The following is a 13,708-nucleotide window of genomic DNA, read 5'->3' as shown; positions in this document are numbered from 1 at the left end:
CAAAAACAAAAAGGGGGGAGGTTTTTTTTTGTTTTTTTTTTTTTTAAATAACATGCGTTAGTTTGGATTTTTTTATGTACATATTGCAGCTCCAGATCATGCTCAAATCTGTATGTCATTAAATAAAAGAAGAGGAAAAAAAAAAAAACTTGCAATATTGGCATAAAAATGAGAAATAAAAAAAGTGATACAAAATCAGGCTTTGTGTACGTTTTTTTTTTTGTTTAATCGAGGCCAAAGCATGGACATCTTTATTATTCTTACACACTGTAAACTCCCGAGCTCAAAGAGCACGAATGAATAAGCGGCGACATTTCCCCTTAAGCCAGTTTCATTCTTTCTTCTTCCCATTCACAGGTAAACATTTCCCAGTGGCTGCAGAGTGAAGGCGGACGCTGCCTCGGGCGTCCACAAAGCCCAAATGGAGCTCTTACCCACAGATTTCACCCCCTTTCATTTCCTCCACTTTTCTAATCCCTAATGCCTTCTGTCATTTTAGAGCCACTTTTATTTAAAGAAGTTAAAAGCGTCCTACCTTGTTCTGCCCCCAAGTCCTAGAAGACGCACTTGCACAGTGGGCTTTTAACGTCTTTAAACTGTCAGCAACACTTTGGTTTATTCGTAGCTTTGTAAGAGAACAACACAATGTCGCCGTTTCCAGAACTGCTTTTAAAATGTGCAACAACTTAAATTGGTGGGATTCTTTTTTTTTTTTTACATTCACCTATGTTCCCACAGGTCTAACAGGACTTTCTAGGCACGTGGTCATGCAGTAAAACAGAAAAGGCCCAGTATGTAAGGATTAAGGCCCTGGTATACCTCAGCCTGGCTGACACCCCGACTCTCCTGTCCAACGGGCCTTTCATCTTTCAGCTGTAGCATTGTTCTCTTCTTCTTTTGGTAGGAGAACGTCCTGTTCCCTGCGTCCAGACTTGTACCGCCACCCGATGGTCAAGTGGGATCCTCCAGGACCCCGACGAGTACCAGGGTGCGCGCAATGAGAGCGGAAGTACACCAGGGCCTTTAGTGACCTAGTGATCTAATGGTGAGACAGCAGAAATACAATGTCCTCTGCATTAACAGAAAGGATCTTTTTTTGTTTTTGTCATGCAAAATGGAACGTGCTCTCTGGCTACAGTAGAAACATGGCGGCACAAGATGGTGGCCTGCATATAGAAGGCTTATTCTAAGGCTACAAAAACCAAACAATTTGTACTTTTTTAAAAAAATGATTATACACCGATACAAATGTACACATGGGTAGTATATTTAGTTGCTGCCAATAAACCTCTTTAAAGGTCATACTGGTCAAACAGTCGCCGTCTGTGAGCGGACGGCAGTTGAGTGAACACCTAAAATGATCAAGCGATCCAAGAGAAGTGAGTTTCAGGTTTACACTGAAAGCGGCTTTTCTAGATTCAGTCCTGACACGAGGAACCTGAAGAGCGAGTCATTAGATCGTGTTGAACATCGAGCAGACGTTCTAAATGTTGCTAGCATTGAATTCCCTAACTCCTGTTGTCCTTTTATCTCCCAGCTTGCCGACAAGATCTCATACGGACTTCTGACTTCACGTGTGATTTGGACGACTTTGTCGTCCCGCCCCCTACTTGTAGTTCCGCCCCTGTCTTGGAGATAGAGTCCTCTACATTTTGTGCCTACACTGACTGTGTAAGCACAACAGTGCTCCAGTAGGTGGCGCCTTCTTGTTTTGGTAAAGCGAGAGTGAGAGACAAAGAAGAAGAAGGTGGAGGTTACGCGAGGAGGTGAACACATCAACAAAATCCATCGCTCAACAGGACAAACACACAGATATGATACTATTGATTGTGACATTTAAGCGCACGAGCGAGGAAAGCTATAGTGACCTTCAATTTAGTACGGCTGGAACAGCAAAAATACTGAGTTACCACATGCAGACGAGGAAAGTACGACCCACGCCTTCATGGACCTTCCTGTTCCAGCATGGTCCATGAACACATCAAACCTAAAAGTTACATCACGATATTTAGGTCATAACAACATATTGACACGACGGAAAAAAACAAAATTGCTAAAGTGACGCTGCTATTTTTAACAGTATGAGGAGGCGGGGCAATGCCAGGAATCCACTCTTTGAAGAGGAGGCTGCAGGTGTTTAAGGTCCCACACAAACGATAAGGCTGCTCCAGTTCCCACCGCACACAAACAGAACAGCGAGGTCAAGGATGGACGTTTGTGCGCCGCAGGACTGAGTGAGGTTACATCACAGCTGCTGCTGGACGTGACTCTGTGCAAACAGCCTTATTAGTGATTTTTCATGTTGTCGCCAATCTTCTACAAATCAAGAGTCATTTATGTGAGTGATGACTTCCTTGTCCTCGGGTTCATTTCCTGTGCACAAAGTCAAATATTTGAGTGTGACAGAATCAGGTCGATATTTTGAGAAGAAAGCGTATTTTCTTGTCGACTGAAACAAAGAGAAATGACTAATCTATAGTATACATTGCTGTTTTGCTTTGGATTAAACAAAAGCGTGGTGCGGAGAGACTGTTTGGTCCCTGCACAGGTAGAAATGGCAGCGTTCGAGATGCAGCTACACCGTGTTTGTGTAGAATGGTAAACGACATGAAATAGTATGCTTCATCACTCCGTCTCTTTAGGTGCATTACCACCACGGGAGCCAGGAACTAAATGTACTTTTGAGATTCTTCAGGGACCTTCATGATGGAGCGACAGCAAGTAAAATACCTTGTTGTGCTCCAGCATCTTTATTTTCTCGTACCACAACCCTGTGCCAGAACAGTTTGTGTTTGAATTGATGAATTAAAGCAACAATGGTCAGGTTCATGGCACTTAAGGTTCCTTGAACTATGTGGTGGAAACGCACCCTTTGTCAGATTTGAGGCCCTCCACAGCTTTGTATGATCGGGCGTCAGTCAGCCACCCTGGATGCTGCAAGCTTTCGGGAAACATCTGGCTGTGTTGCTCTGCTGTGAGAGCACTGCATGTATACGTCAGCCCATATGTCATGTCGTGCTCCACGATAAAGCAACACAGCTGCTCAAAAACTCGATCTACAAGCTCTGCGTGGGCTTAGCTACGTTAGAACAACACTGCACAGATTCCCGACATGTCCTCTCTCGTACGGTCCGATTTAAGTCAGCTCGCTCCAGGCTGATGTACGGATTCCGGTGTAGGTGAAGTGTGTGTTGGCCGTGCTCGGCGATGTGTGACCGTTCTGCGTGTTAGGCGCCGCTCTTGATCGGCCCGCGTCGCCTTTAGGCGTCGCACTTTCCGCCGACGTCCCCGAGCCGCCGCTCCTGAAGCAGCTGCAGCAGCTGAAGGTGGCCAGCATGCCCTGACGGAAGCGCTTGTTCATGAAACAGTAAATGATGGGGTTGACGCAGGCAGAGATGTAGGACAGCAGGTGGATGAAGGAGATGGGCGCACCGGTCAGGCGGTAGGCTGAGCGCTGGTCGAAGGCCTGCCACGCGTTGACCACAAACACGGGCGTCCAGCACAGGAAGAAGAGGAAGACGATGACCAGGAGCATGCGGATCACACGTTTCTTGGCCATGAGGTTGGCTGTAGAGCTGGTGCCGCACACTCGGCCCGCCACCATGGGCTTGCTGCTGGAGTTGGTTATACTCATTGTCATGCTCTTCTTCTTGGACGGCTGCATGTAGCAGCCATCACTGTCACCCGGCTTGATGCTGCCAGAGCTGCACTGTCTGTCTGTTAGGGTGAAGAGAATAAAAAAGGAAAAGAATGGAGATTAAGAGTGAAATGTCATCGACATAAAAGTCTGGCGCTCACGATCCAGCAATGGAAGACATCTAAAAAAGCAAGGGTACTTTTTAAATATTAGGATTTTAGTCCAGATAAAACTTATGAGGACATAAGTCTGATGAAAATGTGTGTCTCTGTTATTGCTTACAAACGAATGAAAAGAAAAACCCAAGGTGAGTTATTCCCTCGACCACGTACAGTCTGTGTGCAGCCAGAAAAAAAAAAACTGATTTGTACAAAAGGAATTAAAATCACATCAATGAGTCACAGCGCTGCTCTGAGTGAAATGTTCCATTTGTCCAGTGAACAGTGTGTTTTATTTTACTTTGAACTCACCAAACGTGTATGAAGCCACAGCTGAAACTAGTCCTCTTTATTCCTTTACATTTTAGAAGAAGATAAAGAATAACATCCTGTCTTACCATTAGATGTCACTAATTCTTACACACTTCATTAGCATCTAGAAATGACAGTGGAAGGTCAGAGAGTGTTGAGAGATAAATCCGTTCATTGTTAACGTATTCTTGTTGTAATCCTTTTTTTTTTTTTTTCTCTGTTTCTTGTGCTGTGTTTATTTGCTTTCATACCTCGACTGGATTTCCTGCTGGACAGCTCAAAGCGGATGCCCCTGTACAGCTCCAGTGAGATGAGTCCATAGGCGGTCATCATGACGATCCCGGGGATTAGGAAGAGCAGCAGCAACAGACACACATACCTGAGTAAGTGGAAACAAATGATCATCCAATGTGAATCTTTACAGGCCAAAGGCTTAACTATTAACGGCTGAGCCAATACAATATTTACCATCAGGGAGATACTATTCAAATCCAATGGATAGGATATTGGTATAAGAAAAACTTAAACTCTGATTCAGCACAATCTATATCAGGGGTCTCCAACCTTTTTCCTTCTGAGAGCGACTTGTGTTTTTTAGCATTATTCTTATAGCTTATTTCAACCCAAACACACTGAATGAGCTTGAAGGTGGGATTGGATAAAAATGTAATCAGGTTTATGTTCAATTAATGATGATTAAACGACCCACTAACCCTAGCCTCCTCGCCTCCTCATACTGGTTTGCAAGCTACTTGTTGGAGACCCCAGATCTGTACAGTCCACGATATTGGACTGATATCGGTATCAGTATATGAAAAAGTGGCACATCCTTGTACTATTATTAGAACAGATTTCAAAGGGTTTTACAGCCTGTCGTTGTCTTTACTCGGCCACACCAGACTGAGCAAATCTATAAAGGGGCCAGAGTGCGTCGCACTGTGAAGGCAGCCTGGTGTGACAGTGACGGCACGACACTCTCCATTGCACTTGAGCTCACCAGGACTGCTGGATGATGTCGTTGGGCCACACTAGGCGACACATGTGCCCGGTGCTGTTGTTGAGGCGGGTAAAAGGCTTGAGCGTGCTCGAGATGGGGTAGGGCAGCATCAGGATGAAGGAAGCCACCCAGGTTGCTGTGATGACCTTGGCAGCGTGGGATTTGGTCTGCCATGCCCTGGAGCTCAGCGGGTTGCAAATGGCACTGTAGCGCTCCAGGGAGATGGCCACCAGGTTGAAGGTGGAAACACTGACCGAGACACCTGCACATTAAAAAAATTTTTTAATGGTTATTGGCTGAGATTGTTTTAATCTGGTCAAAATGTTATGTTATAATATCAGTGGCATACACACACCTTTCCAAATGTCTGTGAATGCCACTGAATATCACACATACTGTACAAACTACATAAGCATTTTGAGGAATTTGCTAATTTACACTTTGCTAAATATGATAAATACAGTCTTGTATAAAGTACCTCAAAGGGATGTAGAAGATGAAGTCACTTTTTTATAATATTACTTAAGTAAAAGTCTTGAAGTACATGACATTTACTATACTCAGTGGTACGGTGAAGTGTCTTTCAAGTTGAAGGTTGGGGGTTCAATTTCTGGCTCTGCTAGTCTATATGTGCCCTTGAGCAAGACACTAAACCCCATGTTGAAGCGTGTGAATGGTGAATGGCAAAACTGTAGTGTAAAGCAGCTCATCAAAACTAGAAAAGCTCTATATACTGTAAATACAGACCATTACCAACTCTTCTTCTTCTGATTTTATTTGGTCGCAACAAGTAACAAAGATAGTTAGAGGAAATGTAGGGGTGTAAAAGTAAAACTTGCTTTTAAAGTACAGATATGTGAATTTTTGTGCTTAAGTGCATGCATAACAACACTGGATAAACATAAAGCTAGAGCCGGTTAGCCTGCTAACTTAGCCGTTCTAAGTCCAAAGGCTAACAGCAAACTTAGCAATGTCTCTATAGCCCACAAATAAATAAAGACAATTTCAATTTGTCTTTATAGAAGTACAAAAAGAAAATCCATGATGAGAGATGTTGGTTAATGAATGCTGGTTCAACTCGTCCTGGTACCTGACACAGAAGCTGCTTATCCTAGTTTAGCTTAGCTTAGCTTAGTCAATTGCATTACGTCCTCCTGCACTTTGTCTATCTTTTTCTTTGTCTGTTGATAACTTAATTACACTCCAGCATGATGAGCACTGACAAAAACCATGGCCAATTAACGTTTGGTGATATTATAGATATTATTATACACTTTATTAATTTGCAGAGTCGTGTGACAGAGCGTATCCTGGACTATGTGTTAGCAGAACACGATTTACACACTCAGGAACAACAACAAGAGGAACCATTCATCCATTTGTGTTATTATCACTGTGTTCAATCCAAGTGCAGCCACACATATATAGATGGACACGTGGACAAATGAGGTAATAATCCTGCAGGGCGGTGTGCCGATCTCGTCCTGTGGCTAAGCTGAACGACAGGAAGTAAGAAGAAAAATGAAAATCATATTAGCCAGCGGAGTTGTAATTAAATGAAAATGAAATATCAGCAAAGGTGCAGCAGTGTCTCTAATGACTTTACTTTATTACAAATCTCACATGAGGAAGAAACCTGGTGCATTTATCAAAAGCAACGGAAATAATAAAAAAAAAATAATAACCCAGAGAAGCTGTAAATATGGAGGATTTCAAATGTGAAGAAAAAATAAACACATATCAAACTTGAATAAACCGTGAAGAAGAGCTACAGAGGAGTCTAGACACAGTGAATATACTGGTTAAATTTGACCATTGTCTACTCGATAAAATTCTTAATTACTTGACTGAAATCTCTAATCTGGCACAAAAAAAACAGACACTATTAATATCCAAATAGTTCCAAATACAATGAGATTCAGGGTGACACTCACATCACTCTGCACAGAGACTCTTCAAGAAAAGTTCACGGACAAAATCCATTGACAGTCGATTATCTCTCAATGCTCACTTTGCACGATCCATCTTTTCTGCACTCTGTAATTATTTGTTAATGGCACTTTGACGATATAAATCATCTGAATGTAGCAGCGGGGGAAAAAGAGAACGGGTTCTGCAAACACAAGCCTCGGGTAAATCAACATTTTCCAATAACACGTTCACGAACAGCTGCTGTTTTAGCTCATTTTGTGGCTCGTGCTCATTAAAGCGTGAGGACAATTTGAACATCCAGGGAAATTAACTGATTACAGACACAATAAAACCCAATAATAATTACAACATGGACATTTTGCGGCAGGCATGATGGAGATATTAGAAGATGGAAATTAAAATCCAACTGGGTAACAGCGTTGCGGTCCTCAAGACCAGTCTTCTCTCATTAAGGACTAAGGGTTTTAATCCACTAACCACTCATGTACCACTCCCTCGCTTACGCAGACCTCTCATTCTATGAATCAGTGGAGCGCCTGCTTCAGTTAGGTTGCTTTGTCAGATTATAATCACGCAGGACATCGCTCTGTTATTGTTAATTCTGAGGCCAAATACACAGTTACAGAACAAATACTGTGTACAACCTTTACAAATCCTAGTGTCCGATGTAATTTCAGGCCCAGCACAGGACATGAACTTCAGTTCTGTTCAGTGTTACCCTCATACCGTTACAGGACATCCGTATATGATATTGATTTATGTGTGAAATCTGTTTTGGTTTTTCAAAGTAGCAAATAAAAAAAGGATTGCGGCTGCTATTTCACTATTTGCACTGCGAATGATTTTAGTCAATAAAAGATTACTGTTGATCTGTGAAATAGAGCTTGGATATTACATACTGGAAGTGGGCTGGGCTTGTCACTTGAAGTATTGTTTTTAGTGGCTCTGTGTGTGTGCCTGTCTGTTTGTCTGTCTGTTTGTTTGTGCTTCCACACTTGCACTAGCCAATATGACCAACAGAGGCCGCCAGAGGCTTGTTGTGTGGATGGGGTGAATTCTGCCATCTCTGATTGCCTTGTTTTGATCTTGCACTGCCCTAGTCTTACTCTTGACTATGTCCCGGTCCTCAAAGGTCTGGATCTTGTTCCTGACTTTATGACTTTATTCCTTAAAAGTCTTGCTCTTGACTCAGTCTTGGTCTCAGTCCTTTGAAGTCTTGGTCTTGTTCTTGACTTGATCGAGTACTTACAGTAGTCAGTTAGCGTGATCTTTACTATGAAAATATCAGACTGATGTGAAATGTTTTTGGTAATTAAAAAACAAAATGCAAAATGCAAAAAGGTTTCCAGTAATTTACATTTCTTCTGTTTCCAGTTACTTTATTTTTTATTTTTAGACAATAAAAGTTAAGTGTTGATCAGTAAAAAAAAAAAAAAAAGAGTAAAGTAAAAAAATCTAGAGATTGCAGTGATCTTGACTTTGTCTCTGTTCCTGAAAGTGTTGGTCTTGTCTTGGTTTCTGTCAGTTTGGTCCTCACTACAACACTAGCTGACAACAACTGCTGCTCCAAAGTAAAAAACATGTCATTTTAATATATAATTTGTGAGTTGTTTTGTCTCCATGGACTCACCCATGAAGTACATGACCAGCTTGCATATACCGGCACCAAAGATGAAGTCTCTCATGAGGTTGGGGATGAGGGTGAAGGGGATGCAGACCAGGGACACCATCAGGTCACTGATGGCCAGAGACAACAGGAAGAGGTTGGTGACGGTCCTCATGCGCCGGTTCCTCACCAGGACGGCGATGATGAGGCTGTTGCCCAGAACGCTGAGGAGGAAGATGAGGCTGTAGAGGACGATCCTCACTGTCTGGTTGATATCTGAGAGAAACACACACACACACACACACACACACACACAAACTGGGTCATTCTTAAAATGTGACTTGACTCATCCTTTCCCCTCTCCTCTCCTCTCACACAGCTCTTACTCCCTCTTATTCTGATTACCCTCCTATCATTCATGCAGTATAGTTTAAAATGTGTAAGCGTTTTTTGGTGAAGTAACACATTGCAGGTGAATCTCCCTCACCTCGTGCCTGTCGAGCTGACCCGTCTCCTGATGTAAATATAAAAGTCTCATTCTGGGCTGATGAAAAACAACAATTCATCAGGTCATTGAACACAGTTCATTTCTTTATAGCAAATGAACAAGGTGCTGACTGCTCTAATGTCTAAAGGGAGGGGGCTCCATACTGGAAAATATTTGAAAGAAAGGCAGTAGTGGTTTTTGTCACTAATGTAAGAAGGGGGCCGATTTAATAACAGTTTCAAATGGGTTTAGTGCACATTATTGCGCATGTTGGACTGTGTTCAGTCCGTATACAAAGCCCTTATTGACAAATTAGCAGGGTATTTGTCCTGTCTCCTTACGAGAGAATTTCAAAAATGACACAGGAAAATGGAACAGCTGCTAGAAACGTGAACATTTGGACAAGTTGACTGCTTTTATTAATTTCAAACACCTTTAATCAGTCTGGAGAAGCAGCTTTGTTGTTTTTGTGTCTGCCAAATTCTGTGATCATTGACATTTGGATTGGAATTCTATCACTGAAAGTCTGTCTTATATGTAAGCAAACTGTCACAGTGTATGTGTCTATTACGCTCAAGCGTGCCTTGAATAAACCCGTCGTAATCAACCTTTTTCACAGCAGATTTTTTTTTCCCGACGTGAAATACAAAGACAAGCACAAGTATTACAGGTGGTTCCACTCCAGTGGTGCTGTTGTTCAAGTGTAAGAGCAGGTCACACTAAACATTGCATTTTAACCTGTAGAAGGTGTTTGTTTTGCTGAATAATTAGAGACTTCTACACAGTACTGTATATAGGTATATTCATTTTTTATAAATTACATTTATTTTTATTTTGCAGGACAGCCATAAAGAAGAGAGTTTGCTGCAAGTGAAATAACTTTACAATCAAGTCTAAAAGAGAGCGTTTTTATAGAAAAAAACAGTAGATTACATGCAGTAAAGTTTTATGCTCAGTAATTGCACAAAAATGTTGTATTGCTTAGATTTACCACATAAAAAAGCGTACATTGAAAATATCAATCTGCTGCGTCCTGCTTTTTGAGCTTTATGCGCAAAAATGGAACAAACATTCTGTGGCATTATGTGACTGTTTACATGACATTAGCAGAAGGAGCGAGAGAGCAGAAGTAGAATCAGCCTCGTGGAGGAGATGAGCCAGGTGCGTAATGCGCACTGACGCATTACGAAATGCCCAAAACGAGTCGCTCTTTTGGCACAAATGTTTGCATTTACATAAAAGTCAAAAGCAAATCACTGAACAAAACGTGTCTCCAGTGAACAGCAGGTTTTAATATATGGAGAGTGGCTTAAAAATGATTATAATAACTGTTAGAAAATGTAATAAACTAACCTCGAGGCTCGGGTGATGGATCCTCCAACTCGCACTCGGAGATATTCTTGATCCTAAAATTGCAGAGAATCTTGTTGAGATCAGTGGAGTTAATGAGCATGTCTTGTATGGTGAACGTCTCCATGTCCATGTTCGTCTCCTACAGAGCCTCAAGTCTCACGCACAGCATTCGTCACACAGCCTTGGAAACGTGCGCCAAAGGCAGGAACACGTCAACACTGCACATCAGTATCTTTTTTTCTCTTTAAATACAAGGGAAAAAAAAGAGAGAAATAAATGGATTATTAAGTATTATTCTAACAGGAGCAGTCTATTGCCTGTAAGTTCCTGTGCGCGCTCAGTGTGTTGCGCTGCGCTCCAGAGCAGCAGTTACATCCACTGACAACATGTGGACTGGTCACATTCTTCAGAGCTCAGCCCTCCAAACCATCCACCCCCCCTCCTCTCTGTCTGTGCAAATCAGCATCTCACTTTTTCTTTTTTTCATATATTACTGCACAAATAGATGCCATAATTAACCTTCACACACAATGCAACTTATTGGCTGCACTCTGTGGCCTCTTTATGTAACACTTTTCTAGACTTGATGACCAATCAGAGTGCCTCACACTTCACTTATTCACTCACTCATCCACTCAAACATTCATCTTTGCTGCCCTTTATTTATCACACATCTAACATGTTCGTTCACCAGCACAACTTTGGTTGAATTGAACTCTGACTTTCTAGCTTTGGTCAATTACTCGCTCACTGAGCTGCAGCGGTCCGTTTATTCATTTTAAGTTTACTTACAGAAAGTCTCACTGTTACTTAAAGGTCCAGTGTGCAAGAATTAGTGACATCTAATGGTGGGACTTTAGATTGCAACAAATCACTCACCCCTTCTCAAGTGCGTCAGGGAACTACAATAGCCTTCATATATCAGAAAGGATATTCTCCTTCTTTGTTTGTGTATTAATCCTTAAGAGTTCCTTTACCCTGACTAATTTGTTCCTAGTGGCAGAAAATGTCACCTTCCCAAAAACTGCTTTAAAAATATAGGTTAATATTTTTTTAACTTTAAATTAGTCAATCTTTTAAAACTACTTCTGCCTGAAATATATGTATCAAATATTAATATTACATTTGAGATTTTAACCCTTTAAACTTCCACATGTAAATGCAGCATCCTCTGTAAAGCAAGCCCCTTTGTACATATAGAAGGCTTTGGTGTAAAAAAAAGGCTTATTCTAACCTAAACAATTTTAAACTTAAAGCAATAATACACTTAACAAATAATCTTATGAGTAGTAAATTCAATAGCTGTCAATAAATCATCCAGCAAATGCTGAAGCCTGATGTTCAAGGTGTACCCAATGTCTGCAATGTTCAAGTTGTCTCTTCTTGTCACATGTTCATGTTTCTAAACATGATGTTGTGATAGTTCACGCGATCATGTCGGCAGCAGTGTGAAAGCTCCAGTAATCAAACTGTACTGGTGAGATATTTGTGATGGCTGAATTGATGGAGGGTGGCCAAATCCAAAACAGCGCCAACTCCATCAGCTCATTTTGGAAAAATATCCTCAAGAACGGACTCTTGTGAGATAAACCCTGGACGCTGTTCACACATAAATAATTGTTTGTTTAAATTAAAATGCAGTGCAAACAATGCAAATATGCATACTTATTTCTAAACCAATTGCCACCATTGCAGCCTAATATGAGAAAATTAAATAGAGTACATGCCACAGTGCAGTAGCACTCAATAAATCCCAGTCTTATCAGTAAGAAATCATACTGAAAATGCCATTAGGCAAGACTAATCATGTAGTTCTGTAATTGCTGTAATAGTCAAGAATGGCTTTGCTCATGCTCTAATCCACTTACACCAAACAAAAAACATGTTGGGTAGAATTTGGATGATTTCCAGTTGAGTTTATGAGTCCAGATAAAACCAGATGTGACACTTTTCGTGAGTGATGTCAACACAGAGGCAGGAGGACACCGTTTTGATTGGAAAATATTTAGGTATAAAGCAAGAATTGAACAGGTTGACTTATAGCCACAGCAACACACTCAACATATACCCACTACTACCCGCTGTCTGGCCAAACCAAAGAAAACACAAGGGGATACAAAATGGATGCCAAACACAACTGAATACTAAGCATCATATCTCTAGATAAAGAATGGTCATTGTGGAATAATAGTTATGTTGAACAGAAGGAATTTGACACTTACGGAAAAAAAGAAAGCTAATTTGGTCGATTTTTCATTTAATGGGTGGACACTTTATACTCAGGTAGAAAAAGAAGCACTGTTGATCTTCAAAATTACGTCAGATTTGAAATATCAGTTATTAGAACATGTTAACCCTTTGTTTCTGAGTATTTAATGTGTATTGTTTATTTTCGTAAATGTACTGTATATTTATTTATAAATGTTCTTGATTGTGCAGTTCCCCTTGTGGAACGTTCATTTCTGTCGGAACATATTTTCAGACCGGAACCAAATTACCAGGTCCTTTGTTTCCGCCCGCGCGCTTCCCACCTGACTGTCCAGCGCAGTTGCTAACGGTTACTTTCTATGGGGTCACTGCACTGCGGGGGGCTGTGGATGCTGCTGACGTTAGCTGCTACACTGTTTTAGACTCGAAAACCGAAGAAAACTTTTGTTTAAAAGGATGAACGAGGGCAACGACTTATCACTGACCATCGCTCACATCGTGCAGCGGCTCAAAGGAAGTCATTTACACTCTCAGATAGAGAGGCAAGCCAAAGTGAGTGGGTTAGTATGTGGCTAACTAGCCGGATGTTGTCAATCTGCACTGGTACAGTGATTCTACTGTAAAGGTCGAGTGTGTAAGATTTATGAGAGTTTATTTGCAGAACCTGAATAAACGTGTTTGTTTAAGTGGGTAATCGCTTTAAATATTTTTTAATTTGCCTTGGAAGATATATGTCTGTTATCAGCTGCTGTTTTGAGAAAATGTGGTTTGTAATTGTGTTCCTGGGACCTCCACGCAAATGAAATGCTACAGCTCCAGGACTCTCGTTCTAATAAAATATAAATTTCTAATTTCTAAATGTTGCTCTTTCAGAAGCTGGCATCGACAACACAATTTTGAAGCATTTGTGTTTTTCAAGCAGAGGCGACATCCTTTTTTTGAATGAGAGATTCAAGATTCAAGATTCTTTATTGTTATTATGCAAGCATAAGAAAATTTCCTCCCGAGAGGAGTGTAT

At 41.2% G+C, this 13,708-nt stretch overlaps 2 protein-coding genes across 4 annotated transcripts in view; one reads left to right on the top strand and one right to left on the bottom strand.

Annotated features, from left to right (window-relative positions):
• Positions 1 to 211: 211 nt before the first annotated feature.
• cckar (cholecystokinin A receptor) lies at positions 212 to 10,855 on the bottom strand. Its single transcript, XM_044020354.1, has 5 exons — positions 10,483 to 10,855; positions 8,667 to 8,918; positions 5,105 to 5,366; positions 4,359 to 4,486; positions 212 to 3,717 (listed from the first exon to the last, which is right to left on the bottom strand). The coding sequence occupies exons 1-5, from the start codon at positions 10,610 to 10,612 to the stop codon at positions 3,137 to 3,139; spliced, it is 1,353 nt and encodes a 450-aa protein (XP_043876289.1). The 5' UTR covers positions 10,613 to 10,855; the 3' UTR covers positions 212 to 3,136.
• Positions 10,856 to 13,053: 2,198 nt separating this feature from the next.
• tbc1d19 (TBC1 domain family, member 19) overlaps positions 13,054 to 13,708 on the top strand; it is a 28,066-nt gene continuing 27,411 nt past the window's right edge. For all 3 annotated transcript variants that reach the window (XM_044021283.1, XM_044021282.1, XM_044021280.1), the window contains exon 1: positions 13,054 to 13,242. In XM_044021283.1, the coding sequence (XP_043877218.1) occupies positions 13,147 to 13,242 (96 nt within the window). In that variant the 5' untranslated portion in view covers positions 13,054 to 13,146. The remainder of the gene's footprint in view (positions 13,243 to 13,708) is intronic.

The sequence above is a fragment of the Solea senegalensis genome, linkage group LG3 (genome assembly GCF_019176455.1).
Source record: "Solea senegalensis isolate Sse05_10M linkage group LG3, IFAPA_SoseM_1, whole genome shotgun sequence".
Lineage (NCBI taxonomy): Eukaryota > Metazoa > Chordata > Actinopteri > Pleuronectiformes > Soleidae > Solea > Solea senegalensis.
This window is presented reverse-complemented; position numbering and strand designations above follow the sequence as displayed.